General features: G+C 39.8%; 2 protein-coding genes and 1 long non-coding RNA gene across 6 annotated transcripts; 2 read left to right on the top strand and 1 right to left on the bottom strand.

Annotated features, from left to right (window-relative positions):
- The first annotated feature begins 636 nt into the window (after positions 1 to 636).
- On the top strand, positions 637 to 3,846 carry LOC143415148 (serine/threonine-protein kinase pim-2-like). 3 transcript variants are annotated; one of them, XM_076880988.1, is made up of 4 exons: positions 637 to 1,001; positions 2,793 to 2,973; positions 3,060 to 3,230; positions 3,320 to 3,846. In XM_076880988.1, exons 1-4 carry the CDS (start codon positions 966 to 968, stop codon positions 3,409 to 3,411), a joined length of 480 nt encoding a protein of 159 aa, XP_076737103.1. In that variant the 5' UTR covers positions 637 to 965; the 3' UTR covers positions 3,412 to 3,846. The 3 variants fall into 3 exon arrangements, 2 of the variants coding, with proteins under 2 accessions (XP_076737103.1, XP_076736884.1); XR_013096443.1 differs by lacking the exon at positions 637 to 1,001 and adding an exon at positions 1,173 to 1,309; XM_076880769.1 differs by lacking the exon at positions 637 to 1,001 and having other exon boundaries at positions 2,650 to 2,973.
- A 6,517-nt stretch (positions 3,847 to 10,363) lies between these two features.
- Positions 10,364 to 12,372, top strand: LOC143419597 (uncharacterized). Its single transcript, XR_013099616.1, has 2 exons — positions 10,364 to 11,847; positions 12,159 to 12,372. It is a non-coding gene; the product is annotated as an uncharacterized LOC143419597 (long non-coding RNA).
- A 457-nt stretch (positions 12,373 to 12,829) lies between these two features.
- LOC143419596 (ankyrin repeat and death domain-containing protein 1A-like) lies at positions 12,830 to 20,198 on the bottom strand. Of its 2 annotated transcripts, none has more exons than XM_076886977.1 (4): positions 19,374 to 20,198; positions 15,983 to 16,175; positions 14,223 to 14,354; positions 12,830 to 14,028 (listed from the first exon to the last, which is right to left on the bottom strand). In XM_076886977.1, exons 1-4 carry the CDS (start codon positions 19,410 to 19,412, stop codon positions 13,967 to 13,969), a joined length of 426 nt encoding a protein of 141 aa, XP_076743092.1. In that variant the 5' UTR covers positions 19,413 to 20,198; the 3' UTR covers positions 12,830 to 13,966. The 2 variants fall into 2 exon arrangements, with proteins under 2 accessions (XP_076743092.1, XP_076743089.1); XM_076886974.1 differs by having other exon boundaries at positions 12,830 to 13,574.
- Positions 20,199 to 20,327: the final 129 nt, after the last annotated feature.

Raw genomic sequence — 20,327 nt, 5'->3', positions numbered from 1 at the left:
GGAAACGGCAAATTTCAAGATACTGTAGTAATTCCACTAAAGCATATTATTAATGTTTTGCTTTTATTCCACTTGTTTTGTAGTGTATTGCATTTATAAAATGAGGTTGCTGTTGTAAAATGTGTGACTTTGGGATATCCTTTAAGTGTGTGAGCTCTCATAAAAAGAAAAAAGAAATTTGTGGGATTAAAATATAATTACATTTTATCATAAGAATCAAGAATCGCACTAACTGTGACATAAAAAATGTGGCATTTTACCCAGCTAACTATTTTAATTGGAATTATGTTTTGTAAAATATATTTTTTGTTTTTATTTTTTGTTTTTGAAGGCTCTGATAGGATAAATTTCTTAGACAACCAAGAAATTGAGGCACTAGTAGCTAACACTGTATTTTAAGCGAAAGCATAATTCTGGCAACCACTACCAATCAGCAATCAGAAAACAAAAATAAAAATAATGATGAGGAAAATGCAAATAGTTCGTCCAATCTGGGAATCACATCAGCTTTAAGTAAATCATGCTAGCTCACTGCATGTGACAATCCCACCACCTCCTAACAAGATTATGTTGCTGTCATTAGAAGGACCACATTGTGTGATTATTTCATCAAGTGTCTGAATAAAATTTGACCAACTAATTTAGTTTGTGTGGCTATTTCTGTGTGTATAGATTAATAAAATGATTAGGTTCCATTCAGTAATCCAAATCAAGTGAGTAAACTTTGGAAATAAATCAGGAGAGGATACATACACATAATTCGGTAGTAGAACGACTTTTAGCAGCTATATCTTGAAGTAATCATTTTCTGTATGGCTTTATCATCTCACATAACTGTGGAGGACATTAGGCCCCTCTTTTAACAAAAGAAACTGTTTATTGGGCTTGATTGCTATTTAAAAGTCGGTGCTATAGTTCGGATATTTTTTCTTTTCTTGTTGCATTACACAGTTTTACTAAAGTAAATGACTCATTGTCTTGATACATGCTCAATCATCCAGGTAAGTACACTGAAAAAAAGGGATTGGCCAGCTCTTGGATTTACGTAAGCATCTTGCGTGTATTTAACACAATTGCCTCATGCTTTAAAGTTAAGTGTAACTACATAGTGTAGAAACTACATGACATGCAGAGAGGCTAGATTAAATTGTTTATATCATGTTCAAGTGAAGTAAGTCAATAATATATCAATGTTAAATCCCACGACACTGCACGGGTTTCAGACTCGCGCTCTTTAGATCGTGGTTTCAGGAAGGCATCCATCTCAGTCAAGTCGAGCAGCCACCTCTACTGTTTTTTACCAAAAAAAGTAAGTTGGGTGGTTGTTACATTAAAAAAGTCTAACTTGTAATTTGAACACAATAATTTCATGTTTCTATGAACGTAATTAAATCATGAAGAATCTGTACGAAATTCAACAACTTAATTTGTTCTTGTTGAGATGAGCTGATACAATCTAGTGAGAGTGGTTAGTTGCTGAACTCATGAAATTCACAAGATCGCACAAGATTTCAAACTGCAGGAGTTATAAGAGGCACTACACACGCACCACGTGCATGCTATTGCTATTGCTATTTATTGTGTATTATTACAAAACAAAACAATTCTGCATCAAATACAGGAAATCATAGCTTTCCTACATTTCCTAGATTGTTGGCATGGTGGTTAGTGCTGTTGCAAATGGTTGTTTGTTTCTATGTGATAGACTGGTCAGCTGTCCAGGGTGTACCGTGCCTTGTAACCTATCACTTCAGGGTTATTTCCCAGCCCTCCTGCAACCAGGATAAAGATAGAAGGATGGTAGTTGTTGAAGACCCATTCAATTTTTATGGTAACCAGGATCTAGACTTTGTTGAACATTATGTAATATGAAGACAGCATGTAGTATTTAAGTGACCAAGTAGTATTGGGGTAAAAGTTATTGAATACTGTTGAAATAAAATGACAAAATTGTGAAGGATTAAAATATTCCAAGAGCTCAACTTACTTCATCTGAACATGTTTCAATCGCATTTTATGATCACAAAATGCACAGGTTTATTGAATATGAAAAAGTTGTGTTGATTTAACTCAGTTGTTTAAGTTTCTGGTTTGTAAAAATGCTGCAGCTTCAGTGGTGTGGAACTGGTTTAGCTTTCGTCCGTCAGATACACAACAAAGCACAATTTTTGGTAGCGCATGCTAGCAGGCCGTCGTTATTACCGTGTTGTATGGAAAATACGGCACACTTAAAATCAACCCTTTGAATTTTCTGAAACTCGACAGAGCCCCTTATAATCCCGTGCGCCTTATGTATGAACTCTGGTTGTGTTTACTGACCTCGAAACGGTTTTATGTGCACGGCGACTTTGCTAAGCTACAAAGCCGCACCGCTCGATGGATTGTCGGAGCATTACGGCTATCGTAGGCAGGCGCCTCGCGGAGTGATACGTACTGCACCTCAACATGATATTACCGTATTGTGTGTGTATAACCTCTTTTTAAGTTTTGTGGATATTATACATGGTTATGCTGAGGATATGTCGGCCAGTTTCCACTGGAAATGCCTTTTGGTTAAACTGTCAGCGAGGAATTTGCACTGTTACATTTTTATATAACTTTAATGGACATAAAAAAACAGCTGCTTGTTTAAGTGAAAATACATTGATGGGGTTTTTTGCACTAATAAAGTTGTGGAGTTGTAAAGTATTTTGTCTAGTGTCAGTTATATCGTCAGTTATATCGTTATCGCAACTTTTCAAATGTATATCGTGATGAATATTTTTGGTCATATCGCCCTGCTCTATTTCCAGGTCATTCTGAAGCAGCTGGTTGATGCTGCGAAGCACCTGGAGGATAAACACATCTTTCACCGGGACATCAAGAGTGAGAACATTCTGATTGAGACCGGCTCAGATGTACCGCGTGTTCGTATCATCGACTTTGGACTCAGCTGCTTTTTTAAGGAGCGGTCGCAGTACCGCCTCTTCTATGGTAACATATTCTGCTCTTGCTCTTCACAGATGTCACAGTTTTCGCCTTTTGTTTTAGAAGAAATTGCAATTGTGTCTGTTTATTAGGTACAGAAATTTACTCCCCTCCCGAGTGGTACGGGCGCAGTTGCTACAGGTGTGGACCCACCACGGTATGGCAAATGGGAGTGGTTCTGTACGAAGCGCTTCATGCGGGGGACTTTGACACCACGAGCTTCCTCAAAAAGCGCCTGAAATTCAAAAGACATCTGTCCAAAAGTAAGAAAACGTCACACTTCAAGACTGACTGATGGCTTGGACCACTGGAACTATCATCTTCATGTTTTTTCTCTTTCCTTTCTTTCCAGACTGCCGGGATTTCTTGGACGCGTGTTTAACCAAAGTCCCGGAGACGCGGCCGACGCTGGAGGACCTACAGCATCACACTTGGCTGAGATAAGCCTATCACACACACACAAACACACACAATTCAGACGTTATCATTTATGTGTGATGTATGAATTACCTTTCTTTTTTTCAGGAAATAATTTTTTTAATTGGCCCACTTTAAATTTCAGTGTTTTGGAATTCCTGTAACCCCCCCAGCCATCCCAGGAAAGGGGATCTCTCTTTGAATGGGCTTTCCCGAGGTTTCTTCCCGTCAATCTGGCCCCCCCAGGGGAGTTTTTCCTCGTCTTCATAGAGAGCTTGGGCTGGCTCAGGAGCTCCATCAAAACTGTCTTTATTTAATTACTCAAATGTAATCATATACTTTAAAGTAATCAAATAAAAAACAGTAAAAATCTAAGACTTGAAGTAAACTTCCATTAAAATAAAACTTGTTTAATTCATCTTTGCTGAGGATACTGTGTTATTACTATTTCAAGGATTATGTCAGAACGGCACCGGATACTGGTACCCATCCCTACCCATCACTAGGGAACAGAACAAACCAGACATCAATTACAACAAAAATGACACTGACCCAGCCAGCATGACTCGTCTGCCTTCAGAAATGTTTAGCAATATTACAAACTGGGTGATATGCCTTAAAGTAGCTTGTCATGTGTTCAGCATTGTCACAGGCTACATTTTAATTAAAACCACAATCTATTAATGTTCTGTCTTTAACCTTCCTAATTTGTTTTTTGTCCTAACCTAACACTAAACTGCCAGTGAAAACAAAAGTTACATAAATAAAGAAAATTACGGTCTCACACAGGAGTCAAACCCTAGTTTCTAAATGATGTCAGTAATAGGAAATTCTATCTTTAAAAAAACCCAAATTGTCACACCACTTTGTCAGCCTCGCTGGCGTCAAGAATCATTAGTATGATGCTAAAGCTTTAGTAGAAGTTGCACATCAGTTGGTGTCCCCGCCCCTTATCCCCCTTAAAATCCTAACTTGAAGATGCAGAATTTGCTTCCTAGTAATATGGATGTCATTCATGAAGGTAATACCCAAGCAAATAGCAATTTTATTATGATCTGTGCTGCAGTTGTAAGACCGGGCACTCGAATCTTTCCTAAAACCCTCTCCCCACTCCCTACTGACATTGTCGTGATGTTACTGCTTTCTCACTGCAGTCATGCAATTTATTCTATAAAAAGCTCTTACGGTGTGTTCACACCGAACGCGATAGACGCGAACAGAGCGTCAGGTTTACATGTAAAGTCAATGGAAAAGCGCGATGACCCGCGATTGCGGCTCCCGCGAAAATTCGGAAGCAGATTTGTGTCGCCAAAACGCCAAAACGCCTGAAACGCGCGTCAGTCTAGCGTGTTTGGAGCGTTTGACTCGCGAATAAAACCACGCGCGTGACTTTTTGTGTTGCATTTTGTGCATACGCGCGTTACGCGTCTACCTGGAGTTGGAAAAATCTGAACTCCAGCGTCAAATCGTGCCGCGACAACCAATCAGGAGCCTGGTGACGTGGCTGTGACCTAGGTCAAAGGGGCAGATCCAGCCAAACCCCTTCATTCTTCAATGGAAGGAAGGCTAATCAACGCCGTAGCAAACAACCTGGAGCTGTACGACACCAGCTGCTTTCTGGACCGAGACAGGAATATAAAGGACCGAGCTTGGAGGAAGATATGTGAAGGGCAACCTGGTTCATTCATTTCTCTTAAGTTTTCTCTTAAGTTTTCGCTGACCCGGGGAAGCCGCACAAAAGCTAGCAAGCCACCGCTATTTTCCCACTGACGTACAAATACCGTTCTGCTTTTATGCATGTTGTCATATAGGAATATATTTTCTTTATTAATAAGCAGCACACAGTGGTCCCGCTGTCACTGCTTCGCTTTTCCGCTGATTTTCTTTTTCTTTTCTTTTTTTTGCACCGTACAGCATTGCATTCTGCAGCCTGATTGACAAATCTGCTCCGTGTCGTGTCTCCTGCGCTTGCCAAATTTATCATGTTTGGTTTTGATAACCATCACGTCCAATAGAAAAAACAGCACAAAAACACCCATAACTATGAGCCTCATTCGGAAATAGACACCTGCACCGCGAGGGGAAAGGGCGCACGAAAGTGGCGGGCAGATGAAGACAAAACGCGGCATAATAATACTTTTACGTTTTGCAATCTACAAAGGTTTGCACTTTGAGAATCAATTGTGAGAACTGTGACCAATGTTCATGTGTGTGGGGAAAACAGTGTATAAAGTGCGTGGCCAGGGGCTAGTTATTCTGAGAACCCCTGCTGCAATAAAGGAGGGACCACTGTATATACTTTCTCTGATTATATTCAACCTGTTAGCATTTAATACTGTATTGATAGAGCCAACTGGTTCTGCAGCAGAGCATCCCCTGTTGCTTCTCCTGGCTCCCCAGTCCCTGAGCTCCTGCTGCTGCACCCACAGGTATGTACAGCAAGCACTGATACCTTTTTAGTCGGTGGGATTGCCTTGTGATCACCTTTACTAAATATCTACAACCAATCTGATTATATCCTGTTTTTGTTTTTTTTCACTGTTGAAATTAAAATCTAGTAGCAGCCTTCTCATTTCTTTGTGTTTTGTGCTGTTTTACAGGCCCACAGAGGAGGACGGCTCCGAGGCAGATGAGGGACGGGTCCCAGGACGGTCCATCGGCGGTGGAGCTGGCCACCCTGGAGTCCCTGAAGAGACCACACCAGTCTCCAATGGAGCATTTCCTCCTCAGCCTTGTTCCTGCTCTGGAGAGCAGCTGGTTCTTTTTATTCCTGTCTCTCTGTAAATACTTATATTTTATATATTTATGTTTAATGTTTTTCTGTTTGAGAATTTTAATATTATTTCAAATACATTTTTATAATGACTAATGTCTCAGTTCTACTACACAGCAAATGTTGGCACACGACTTGACACATGTAGAAGTTATTTCATATTATACTAATGACAAAATATACTAATACAGTGGGATGCAAAAGTTTGGGCAACCTTGTTAATAGACATTATTTTCCTGTATAAATCGTTGGTTGTTACAATAAAAAAGGTCAGTTAAATATCATACAGGAGACACACACAGTGATATTTGAGAAGTGAAAAGAAGTTTACTGAATTTACAGAAAGTGTGCAATAATTGTTTAAACAAAATCAAGCAGGTGCATAAATTTGGGCACCACAAAAAAGAAATGCAATAAATATTTAGTGTATATGTGTCTCCTATATGATATATGGGGTGCCTTTGTCTGGACGTGCTTCCCATCCAGAGCTGCACAGCACAGAGGGAAGTTCCAGCGCTCCTGGAATCCCTCTGTGATGGACCGCCAGTCTCCAGGTGAAGGCGCAGCCATGAAGTCGTCCACTAGAAAGTCCCAGATGGCCGTCGCTATTTTCGACGTCGCAAACATTTTCTTAAAACCCTACCTCTGTCTGGAACTTTATACCATATTATATTTTCTCTCGTTTTGGTGGCTTTACTTTTATTTTAAATTGTAATTACAATGTTGAGAAACTCCCTGTAAAGCTTTCATCCTTCCATAAGCAGGTCCTCTTAGCGTGGACCCTCATTTATAAACACAACTTCTCACCTCACAAATACCTCATCTGGAACAACAGAGAGATTTTATAGAAAAATAAATCACTTTTCCTGGAAACTTGGCTCCAAAATGGGATCCTATTGGTGGCTCAGCTGGTTAGTAAAGAGGGACAACTACTTACTTACAACGACTTTATTGCACTATATAATTTTCCAATCAGTGTTCAGGAATTCTCAATGGTGCTTGGTGCCATACCCTCAGGGACTTTAATGTTATATAAAAACACTGACAGCTCGATCTCTACCTCAGTCACTCTCCCTGATCCAGCTGAGTCACCAATAGGAAAAATCTGCTTTTCACAGGAACTTGGTAACAGCAATAAGAGAATACGTAGTTTATTCCAAGAAGATATCGTCTCTCTCCCATATATAATATCTTATTGGAACCGATATGTTCCAGATATCAAGTGGAAGACAGTCTGGATGGTCCCCCATAAATATTTGATTGTAAATAAGGTGAAAGAAGTCTCTTTTAAAATTCGACATAAATGTTATCCAGCCAGTCACTACATGGCCAAATTTAAAAGGGACATAAATACTAATTGTACTTTCTGTGGGGATCATCCAGAAACTGTGACACATCTTTTTTGGTACTGTTCTTTTACACAGAGATTCTGGAAGGAATTTAGCAGCTTTGTTATTGTCCATATTTTAAGGGAGTTTTCTTTACGATGGGAAAATGTTTTATTCTGTTTCTTTAAGTTCCCCAAGAAGTATGAGAAATGTTTTTTTATGATAAATTTCTTAATACTTTTAGCTAAATTTTTGATCCATAAATGTAAGTTTACTAACAAAACACCATATTTCTGTCATTATTTTAAGGATGTGCACATGCACATACAATCAATATCAGACTGCACCAACAAAAAGGCTCAAAACAATATATGTATGTGAATTTTTGCGTGTATTCTTATAATTGTTACCTTTTTCTTTTACCCTTGGCTTTTATATTTATTTACGTATTTAAATATGATTTTTTTAAAGTAATGCTGCGAGATGGACAGTTAAATAAAGGTTTCATTGAATAAAAAAAAGATTTAAAGATGACTGGTGGCGGAAGCAGAGCACAGACTGTCTGTGAGAATCTATCGCCATCGTGTGGTGCGGAGATATATTGCCATTGAATTTAGACAACGAAAGCTTGGCTCACAGAGCAGCTGCAACAAAAAACATTAAATAGCAACATGATATATTATATTATATTATATTATATTATATTAAATTATATTATATTATATTATATTATATTACAGTGCAAACAGTGCAGGCTTCAGCTCTGGGGAAGAAGCTGTTCCTCAGTTTGGGTGGATTCCGTCACTCACAGCGTTGTTAGCCCTCTTGTGCGTGCAGACTGCAACCCCCCCACTGTGCTTTGCCCTGATATCTGCAGTGTGAGGTTGGATCGCTCATTTTCATCCTCACACTGATGCCACTTATTTCGGTCTTTGTTTGACATAAAAGGGCATATTTGTCACTTTATTGCAACTATATTTGCACTCTTGAGCTCCTTCATTCACTGACTGATCATAAAGTTATTACTTGCGTTATGTATTCATCCTTTTGAACATAATTAATGAAGCCACATGTAATCACTAAAATTTGTATTTTGGGTACAATAAGAGAGTTTCAGATGTGACGCTGTTTTGTTTTGTTTAAATTTCACCAACTTGCTGATGCCCACGGTTGTGAGTGCGGCTTCTTACTGTACATGAGTGGATGGTTGTAAATAACATCACAGATGCCAAAAACCTCTCAAACCAAGCCCTCTTGCCGGTGATGCTGTGCGCAACCTCGTGACAACCACATCACTGATACTAACTCCTGAGCTGACCGTATGTTAACATGCGCCACAAATAAGGGTCATATTTGGATTTAAAACAGTCACCGAGAAGCTTCCACTGAATGCTGCTTTCCCCTGCATGACACTGAAATCATTAACACATACTAACCCTCCATACCCTGTAGGAAACTCACTTCCTTGGAATAACATTTCAACAGGGAAAGAGTTGAGAGCAAATGTCCTTCTCTTGAACCTTCTGTCAGTCAGACAAGTGTAGCTTGAGCTTTTGTTTGCACAGGACAGGATTAACAATGGCGACATAAACGAGCTAAGGAAGCATAGAAACTGCAGAAAGGGCGTATGGCTCCTGTGTCAGTGAATCCAAACTACCTCTATGTTTGAACAATCCAGTTACACAGCTCAAGAAAATATTACTCTGACAGAAGGAAAAGGCAGTATGTGTCTCAGTAGTACTAAAAAGCTATTATATCAAAACGTAAAGGGAAAACAGTTTGATGAGCTGTATAGTGAACTGAAACTGAAACAAAACGAAGCCTATCATTAGGAATACTGACTTTTTACAGCTTCAGTTCTTTTTTCACTCAGTAGGTGGCAGCAAACTACAAACAATGGTTGCATTTTACACTCATCCGTTTTCATTAGAGGCAGAAGCCAGAAGCACATCCAGGTTTAGGTCTGCTGCTTGGTGCTACACAGAAACAGGCTGAACAGACTGAAACTCACATGAATTTGGACGAATCGAAGTAAGAATGTCACTTCTGCTCAATTGAATTGATTATCATGACCCTCACTAAGAGCCACTTAATAAGTTAGGAGTAATGTGCCAAAGTAGTATAAATATTTGAACTTTTGGCAAATCCAGCAGGTTAATGAAGTGATTTCACATCATGTGTTCAAACGGCTTGTCAGTTTTTAATATATCCCATGTGTGCATACTTAAGCTTTAAAAAAATACAGTCCAATGACCTGATAGATGTTTGCTGAACATTGTGGTTTACATCAGCACTTAAACTAAAACATAAAGAACCTGTTTTGTGCGGGCTGTTCGATACCATGAAGCAAGACCTCTGAACATCTCAGTTTTTACACACACACACACACACACACACACACACACACACACACACACACACACACACACACACACACACACACACACACAACAGGAGTTATAAGGTTAATGGGCATCCAGTCAGTTAGCTAGTAAGTACTTTGGGTTTAATATTGACTCCAAATCTCCCGAACACTATGTCGATTTGAGAATGCAAGACCGAAACAGCGAGACCAAGACCGAGACCAAAGTCAGTCGAGACCAAGACCACGTAAAAGTGGTCTCGAGACCAAGACCAGTCTCGAGACATCCAACTCTAGATAATATCTCTTGGGTGGTATGGGAACTCCTTGGTGTTCCCCTGGACAAGCTGGAGGAGGCAGCTAGGGCAGGGGTGGGCATTCTCAGTCCACGAGGGCCGGTGTCCCTGCAGGTTTTAGATCTCACCTTGGGTCAACACACCTGAATCACATGATTAGTTCGTTACCAGGCCTCTGAAGAACTTCAGGACAGGTTGAGGAGCTAATTTAGCCGTTTAAATCAGCTGTGTTGGTTCGAGGACACATCTAAAACCTGCAGGGACACCGGCCCTCGAAGCCTGGAGTTGCCCACCCCTGAGCTAGGGAGAGGGAGGTCTGGGCTTTTCTGCTTAGGTTGCTACCCGGCCCCAGAGAATCTGAAGAAAATGGATGGATGTATAGATGTTCCAGGTGTGTCGCCATGTGGGGAAAAATGCTTCAACACATGGTTGGGTTGGTAGTGTACCGGGGGCTTCTATTTAGGACTACGCTTCCTCCTCACCATCACTCAGCAATCATGTTTTCCCAACTGCTCGGGAAAATCCGATGGAAGAGAACTGACGGGGCCTCCGGAGCTACAAACAAGCTACATTTATAACAAGTATAGTTATTAGTAAAGTAGGCCAAGGGGTAACTAAACATCTGAGCAGGAAAGAGTAGGAGAGACAGGTGAAGAGCTAATGCTAAGCTAGCGAATCCCTAAAGACACAGTGACTGAACACTGTAAATATAATTAGTGGGTGATTCAACAGAGTGTGCTTTGGATAAAGCGCAGGAAGATTACACTATGAAATAAGACGTTATCTATAAGTTTTTAATTAAATTGGCTACACAGATAAGCAATGCAAAAATACCACTGTAAGATAGAACAGGAAGTGATACTCCAGACTGAGACAACACCAAGAAGTATTTTGAAATGACCTTGAGCAAGATACTGAACTCTGAGTCGCTATTGATAAATTTGTGCAAATGTGTGTCTGGTACTTAAGTATAAGAAAGAGCATTTACATGAATGTTTGTGCGACTGGCTAATAAGAATTTTGAGTGCTCAATTAGAGCACAAAAACACTGTATAAGTGCCAGTCTACTTGCCGTTTTTCTGCACCACCTTTAGTTTCCAAACCTACTACTGCACCCATTTGTGCTTAAAGGTTGAGAGGTTTTCAAAATTCAAACAAAATGTAACTGTACTATGAAGCTGTCTCCTCCTCAAATAATAATTATATAAATAGAAAAAGTTGGGACAAGCACAAAAACCTGGAATCCTGTTAACAAACAAGCAGAAAAACCAACGTCACTGGGGTAAAACGTGTTTGAAGATCAAATATGTACACAAAACTGACATTGGGTGATGCAAAATGGAGGGAAGAGGAAGCAATTTCTGTTTGGTATTATTGTCTATAGATAATAATATGCTTCAGAATATCATAACCATGAGAGCATGCTTATTTAATTATCTGCTTTGTGTGCTGAAGACCTTAAATTCTTTCAACCTATCTGCTCAGCCCCCGGCTTACTTTTCTACCTCCACTAGTTTCACAGAACAATCATGGAGACTAGTAAACACCAACATAGATATAGTACATCAAACTGTTCATCAAACTCAGATGTTCATGTGGTGTCTTAAAGAAATGCAGCAGCGTTTAAAGATTTCTCTCTGTTTGTTGTTTGACAGGCTCAAATGTGCCCATACCTGTGCAAAGGAACAAGTTGTTCTAGAAAAAGTAAGTAAATAAGCTCGGATGTTTTCGAATTTTGTTTACTTCATTATAGTAGAAAATCATGTTCCTATACATTTATTTTACCAATTAAAGCTTTGTCAGGATAACTTTAGTGGAAACATTTGGTTTAAAACAAAAAACAATGAAATGTCATATATTTTAATTGATCAGGGTCAGAAGCATGTAGCTGGGATGAGTGAAAGGCATATAAACCAGAACACCAGACGAACACATCTCCTCAATTTACAGCCTGTGTTTGTGATTTTTTTGTGCAGATACTACATATGTGTAACATCTTCTTTCTGTTTCCACAGACAACCAAGAGATGGGAGAGATTGATGCAGCTTGAATTTTATGCTTTTCAAATTTGCCTGAAATAGCTTTGTTTAAAATGAGAAATGAAAATGTATCATTGTCTATACTTTTCACCTGTCCGTTGACTTAATCCCAATCACGCTTGTGTAATTGCTAGTCAGCTGTATGAAATACTAAAAAATGAACAAAAATAAACATTCATTTTCATTTCTAGTAAGTTTGTTTCTTTATTCCACAAATCCTACAAGTCTACAGGTCAAAAATACACATTTAACAAGTAAAGATATGAACTCAGTCTTGTACTAGTATTTTCCTGACAAAAAGATATAAAACCAAAGGTTAATCTACTTAAGTAACAGTCAAACAGAGTGGAAATGGCTTTCAGTGAGAAAAACAATATTATTTTCCCAGTATTACTCTCCTCAAAGTAAGAGTAAGGCCAGTCAAAAGAGTAAGTGAAATGCACACCGCCTTCGCTCCATGTTGCTTTACTGTTGACTGAACTGCTAACTTGGGGTTTGCTCTCTCTGTTAGTACAAGAATTAATAATTGATCAACAAATTGATTTACTCTGACTTACAGAAACCTGCTTGCAGCAGGATGATTATATTAGTTTAAATAAATCAACCACCAATCATCAATCAAATGTGTTATGTACTGCCGTACTTTATTCACAATGAGTAAATAAGAATTTCATTAAAATGACTTTATTTTGGACTGTCACTTTAATTTTGTTTATACAGTACCAAATCCAAACAACAGTCGCCTCATGGTGCTTTATGTTTAAGATAAAGACCCTACAATAAACCCCAACAGTAAGATGAGCCCCTGTTAACAAGCACCTGGAGTCAGTGTGGAGGAAGAACTCCATTTTAACAGGAAGAAACCTCCAGCAGACCACGGCTTAGGGAGTGACAGCCGGTTTGAGGGGAGGACAAAGGGCAGAGAGGCAAATATTAACTTCATGTGGCCTACAGATTAGCTCGACAACAGTGCATAGAGGGCTTCATGGAATGGGTTTATATGGCCAAGCAGCTGCATCCAAGCCTTACAACATCAAGTGCAACACAAAACATCAGATGCAGTGTTGTAAAGCATCATTGTGAGGGGCGCTTTTTGTTAGGAGCTGGGCTCTGTCTTAGATCCAGTGAACTAGTGTTGGTGTGAGGGTCTTGGGGTTTGGGGTCTGGGATGCAGGGGGCCTGCAAGGAGTATGGAGCACCAGTGCCCGGAGTCGCCAGTTTCATGGTTTGGTCTCTCCATGCGCAGGGGGGGTCCACGCCTCCGCAGGGGGGTCCACGCCTCCTCGGATGCACTATCATGTGGAGCGAGCTGGCCCATGTTGGGAGGTACGATCTGCGCTTTAGGGAATCTCAGGAACCTCAAGGACCTTTGGGGGAAGCAAAATCCCACACCTAAGCAGCAGGCGTGGGGCATTTTGGGTAGGTTAGGGGCAGCTTGTCTTGTCCTTTCTTTGTGTGTGGATAACTGGCATGGGATGCAGCACATGGAAATCTGCAGCAGTGCAAGGCTGTTGTTACAGCCCTTCTAGGTAAACACAGTTCAAGTGCTGCAGTAGAGAAAACCTGACAAAATTGCACGGCAAAAAAAAAAGAAATAAATAGAGAGCAACTTTCCCCTGGCTGCTACACACCTATCTTTCATTAAAAAATGTAAACCATTATGTGACTCACAATTCAAATCATGTAATTTTATTTATAGAAAATAACATTTTTATTTCTTTAAATAAAGAAAGTTTTAACAAAGCTAACACAATAGCTCGATGATAAGCATAAACTTGTTGCCGTCACATTACGCAGCACATTTTAGGAGAGCTGGTCTGGGAGTTTGCCTTCTGTCGGATGAACTCTGGATAACAAACCAGAAGAGGAAAACAGAGAAAAGAAAAAAAAGTAGACACATTCCAGTGAACAAACAGAAAAACAGTCTTACGGCATTATTGGTCTTTCTGTGGAGAAATATTGTTAACTAATATTGTATGACTGTTAAAACTGACAAATAGTCTGACCAGTGAAAGGAAGTGACCTCCCTGATTAGCTCACCTGCCAAATCTGTCCGGGAGATTTCCACCAACCCCTCATAGAGGCCTTTGGTAGGGTTTTCTCCAGCTACGAGCACTCCATGAAGCCAGATTAACAGCATCCGGTGACCATGATCTTTGAAGCTTTTCTTACCTTCAATTTAGATTTATATCAAGCATTATCCATCTGAACTTTTAGTTAAACACAGTCACTGTAGACAGTTCTTATACCATCAGAACATTTATAGAATCACAGTAACTAACTAGTTCATATAGTCCACTGGGTCTGTATTGTAACCACAGACCAGCGTTAAGCAAGCGAGGTACTTGGCCAGTAAGCAAAGCTGAATGACATCCTGATATCTTACATTTTAAGTGCTCCAACAAAATGAAACAATATTTTATTTTATATAATTTAATATTTTATTTAAAGTTCAACTTTAAATTAAAAAAAAGGTTCAACAGGTTAAAAGTCAAATAGAGTTTAAAAGCAAGGTGTCAAAGATCTGGCATTTGGAATTAAAGAAAAAAGCTGTGCCCAGAATGTAACTCTTGCAACAGTGTACAAAAGCTGAAAAACTTATTACAATCCATGTTGCAAACTGCTGTCATCTTGGAGAGACTGCTCTTGGTTGGAGGACCAATCTACCCAAAGAGAAAGATTAGCAATTATATCCAACTATGTCCAACAAGGACAAGTGTGGGTTTGGATGGACGGAGGTACAGTATCTACCATTCAGGAGGAGGGCAATCTGGTGGGCAGTTTAGCCAAGTTATTGGCCAGTAGTTGGATGGGACGGGCCCCTTCTTGGGATCCTTGGGGATCAGGACAGCCTTCGGTTAGACATTCCGGGTGGGTCTCAACCATTAGCACCTGGTTCATTTGTGCTGCAGGATGCTAATGGAGTTAGCTTGTTAGCTTCCCTATCCAGTAGGTGTTAAACATGGCAGGGAATGGTGCTGTCCAATCCCTCTGCTTGACATGTCTGCCACTGTGATGGTTACTGGATCCTTTCAGGGAGGTTGTTGCAGTCTGCTCTTAGATCCACTAGGCACTGAGCATTTCTGTTATGTGTTGCATCCTTCTTACATATACTCTTCAGTATTGCTCTGTCTCCAGCGTTGGCGGGGCTGTTCTCATTTTGTTCTGCTGCCATTCAGACTATACTTTGGGTAGTTCAGTGGAGAACATCTGGTTTATTCTCCTGGCTTTTATCTCTCTGGTTAACCAAGATTCAGGTATCAGGTATAGGCAGTTGTAGTTGTGCTTCAGGTCATCATTATAAGACAAGATATTGTATGATAATAGACGTTTTTCTACAAAAAAGTGATGTTGTAAAAAAACCAAAAGAAAAACAACACCATCTGCTCTCTGAAATATTAAGGATTAAGCATCCATTTACTCATGTCAGACTATCCATATATTCTAAATAGATCTGTAGTTCATTTGTTGTAGTAGAATTGTAGAAAGAATTCTTGATCTGGGTTAAAATTGACCTAGACCAGAGTTAATCACCTCAGGTACTCAGAATGCTGTAGAGTGAATCAGTCAGTGCCAAATTTGAGAATTTATTTTCAATAAAATCACTGGACCCATGAAACAGTGCTTCTATGGTTCTGGACATTACAGGCCTTATATTACAGTTTTTCAAACTTGTATGATTTCCTGTGTAAAGATTTATATATATATATATATATGAAAAAACCCAACAAGTACAAAAAAGGTAATAAAAATAGCAATAAAACTGTCAATAATTTTTTTAGGAACTCAGCACTGCTCACCTGTCCACTGTTGTTCTATAGCTTGTATATGTGCTTCACTAAAGTCCCAATGCTGAGCGAGAATCTTCCACTCCCCATAACACAGATGCTTTGTGGCGAGGGTCCATAAGACAGAACGGAAGTGCTGTGTCTCTGGCTGATGGTCCTGTTTGAAGCTCAGAGGTCTTCTTACCTGCTCACATCCCCCGTGATCCTGAATTCAACAGGGAGAAAGTTTTGTGAGTCGTTCGAAGTTAAAAGGATGTTATCACGTTTTATGCATATGATGTACAAAGAAAACAAACTCTCAGTACCTCTTGCTTTTAAAACTAGCACAAAGAATTTACAAGATACTTAGCTGGTTTGTTAAATACCTTCTCCAGGAACAAAAGGCAGTACACAGCTGTTTTACACCTTAAGCTTCACACTCCCTTGCTACCTCCAAAAGTCATTTCCTTCTAAACCTAATACGTGGTTTTGTCATCTAGCAAGAACTGCAATCAAGCATTTGCAATAACTCATAAAAAAAGCACTTGGGACAATTGTGTTGGTGACAGCTTTTGTTATAATATCAATAATATTCATATGAATATGGGATACTGTTACATGTTTGCACAGACTTTTGTGGAATATGGAGACACTCCTGGCATTATATGAGCAAAGTGAGACTCATTTTTTAGGGTTGGTGGAGATGAGTGTGAAGATCCAAACAATCCCTGTCAGTGATGGAGAAGCTTTGATGAAAATATTTGGTAAAAAGTTCACCAGCATGAAGGAAATGAAGTTTCAAACTTTCCTTAGGAGGAGCCCAGCACGCCTGCTTAAAGAAAAGTGAGTGTGGCGATGTGGATGCTTGCAGCGACTGCTGTATAGAGGCCATCCTGCTACACATGAAACACATCAGAGTCATAACTGTTATTTTAGTCACGTGTTTGTTTATTATCCTTATTGTTTTATCTGGGACTGTTTGCAGACATCTCAGAGAGAGGAGACACCAGCATCTGAACAGAGACTCAAACCAGCAACCTGCAGCTCCCTGCTTGGCTGCTCCAGTTTTCTCCTCACTCATGTTGCCCACCAGTGATTTCTAGCTGCCCACCCACACAGCAGGCTAGAATATGCGCTGAGCCTCAGCACCCAATACTTGGACATGTTTTCTTTATTAAATAATGAACCAGACCCCAAAAGTAAACAGCTGTTATTGCTAGGCAACGGGAGCAGCCTTTGGCGATGCAGCACCTGACATTCCTGACCATGTGGGCGGAGCATGCATGAAATGGAATGTTCAGTAGAACTGTGCAACACAAGCACTTAGTTCCAGCATGTTTCATTGTATCCAGACACAGCTAGAGACACATCTACAGCAGCATCTCTGTGCAGGACAAACGACAGTTGACGAAGAAACATCGAAAACTTCACTTCACTCCTCTACAAAACGTTGGCTCCTTTGTTTAAAAGGCCAAAATGAATCGAGGGAGAACGAGAAGAGGATCGGCGAGTGCTTCACCTCACAATTCAGTACAGCTGATTAACCTGCAAGAAGAACTTCAAATGATACAGGCTGAAAATATCAAATTAAAAGAAGAGGCAGAAAAATCAAGAGGAGAAGCTAAAGATTCAAAGTTTGAAACTGATGTAGTATTGCAGGAATTACTGCATGTGGGTCTCAAACTTAAAGGAGAGAAAATGGGAAAACAACAGGCAGAAAAGGAGAATGAAAAGATGAAGAAAGAACTGTTGGAAGCTCAAAAAGCATTGGAGGAAGAGAAAAGCACAGCACAAGAAGCCAACAATAAATATCAAACTGCAAAGAAGGAGGCAGGAAATGTGATGCAGGAATTACAGGAGGTGCAGGAAGCTTTTGAAGAGGGAAAAAAGAAAATGCAGTTGGCAACTCAAGAAGCTGCAAATGTAACAGCTGAAGCTGAAACACTAAGGAAGGAATTACTGCATGTAAAGCAACAACTTGAAGAGGAGAAAAGACGTAAAGATGAGGCAGAAAATGAGATTGAAAATTTGAAGAAAGAATTGTTGGAAGCTCAAAAAGTGTTGGAGGAAGAGAAAATTAAAATACAGGAAGCAAAGAAAGAAATGGAAGATACAAAGAGTCACACTGAAAACATGAAGAAGGAACTGATGAAAGTGCAAGAAGAACTTGCAGAAGAGAAAATTGAGGTGAAGGTATTCAAGAAAGAAATGACGGTGACCAAGAAAGACTGCAAAGACGCACTGAAAGAAATGCGAAAGCACAAAAAGGAAGCTAAAGAGCTCCTCAAACACAAAGGGAAACTGGCCAAACAGCAGCTGAAAGAAAAATTTAAAGATGCCGAGGAGCAGCTCAACAAGACCTTAAACGAACTGAAGGCAAAAGAAAAAGAAAAGCAAGCTGAGGACAGGAGGGGATTCTGGAGCAGACTGCTGAGAAAGAACTGACCCAGCAGCATCAATAGTTTCTTCCTCCTAATGTTAAAATCTCCACCTTTCTTTCACCCCATCCTTCTTCTTGGGACGTTTGCTTGTTTTTTAAAAACTGAAATGCACAAATAAAATTGCCATAACTTGACCTCATGTTGCCTGCTTCTTTTCTTGTGTGTCTGTGGATGTAAAACAGTAACACACTTTCTGCTCTGTGTCTTTAATTGTAAATAAATGCAATATGTTTTCATTTTAAAATGCAGTGCAAAAAACTTCTGCTCTGAATCTTTTTTTTAGCAAAAAGCTTTTTGTTGGCTGTTGTGGAAGTTTTCCATTTAAATAAAGCCTGCAGACGAGCGGTGAGCGGTAGCTAACATTCTTTAATCAAACACACAAAGAACAGACAACCAAGCTTGATGAAGTCCCTGCATGACCGCGGGACAGACGGTCAGCAGAGTCTGAGCCCAGCATGGCTCTCAGTTAAATATCTCCAGGAACAAAAGGCAGTACACAGCTGTTTCACACTCCCTTGCTGCCTCCCAGAGTCCTCAAAGAGACAAAAGACTCTTCCTGTGGAGTCGTCTGCTTCCCCCAACTTCCTTACTACACCCCCACCATTTGTCTTACTGTATGAGTGTGAGACATGTTAAAATCCAGTGGCACCAAGGCATCATACAATAAAATAATGTGATTAATACATAAGTAAAAGAAATTCCTTTACATGCCCCTTCCTGATTTCTTATGTTTTAAGCATCTTGGAGACCTAGTCATAGTGTATGCTCTGAGTTGTTCTCGTTCTTTATAACTATGCCTGTATGCCAGGATTTTTTTTTTATTACAAAATCCAAAACAATTATTATGTATATAATGTGAAAAACTCAACAGGACATGGGTGCTGATACGCTGGAAAAGAGTGAAAATGTATTTATCGAATATGAGCACAGATTTCATATAAGGAGAGTGTATTTAGTATTAATATAGCGTTAGCAACACTTACCTTCTCCCATTTAGAAAAACGGTCAGCTTTAATTATCATGTCCACCAGGACGACATGGTTTCCTCTTGCTGCCACTTCCAGACATGTTTTTCCCTGCTGTGTACATTAGATGGCCAGAAAAGCATTGCTTTGTTAGAAGACACAGCTATGAGTGTCATAGATCTGAATCTATACTAAAACAGTTATCATGATGCTGTGCTACAAGATTAACTTTGTCCGGACAAAGAAAAAGTGAACTACGCATCAAGGTTTCAAATGGTGTGAAAAAAGATAAATATTCTACTTAAGACTAGCGTAACAAAGATCTTAATTAATATGATATAGAAGGATCAATGCACCAACTGAAAACTGTTTTTATTTGTTAGTGTACAATGTGAAATACACAGCTCAAAAAAGTAAAGGAACACTTGATCATCAACCACAAGTTAAACTTTACGGATATCAAGCTGTCGTCTTCGGAAGTGTAAGTGAATCAATTAATTTCACCTTTTTTTGGTGCAAATCAAACAGGTGTACTGAAGACGTTCCAAGACAAACCTTACTGTGTTATAGCACCACTAGAGGGGGTTGCCCTACTTTACTAAGGAGGTGGCAGATGACATCAACAGGATGTACAGCGTTGGTAGGGAGGCATTACAGTATTCACATGCAGGTAAAGGGGGTGTGAGTGTGTATATGGGTGTGTGTGGTCATACAGGAATGCAAGTAAATACGTTATCCTCCGACACACCTCTCATCTGTGCAGAACTGCGCTGAACACGTTCCCAACCGGAAGTACAGATACCGAGGTGCATCATGGGTAACGTAGTATAAACAGTTACAATGAACAAGCGGCGTATGGCTCCTGTGTCAGTGAATCCAAACTACCTCTATGTTTGAACAATCCAGTTACACAGCTCAAGAAAATATTACTCTGACAGAAGGAAAAGGCAGTATGTGTCTCAGTAGTACTAA

Source organism: Maylandia zebra, linkage group LG1 (genome assembly GCF_041146795.1).
Source record: "Maylandia zebra isolate NMK-2024a linkage group LG1, Mzebra_GT3a, whole genome shotgun sequence".
NCBI lineage: Eukaryota > Metazoa > Chordata > Actinopteri > Cichliformes > Cichlidae > Maylandia > Maylandia zebra.
This window is presented reverse-complemented; position numbering and strand designations above follow the sequence as displayed.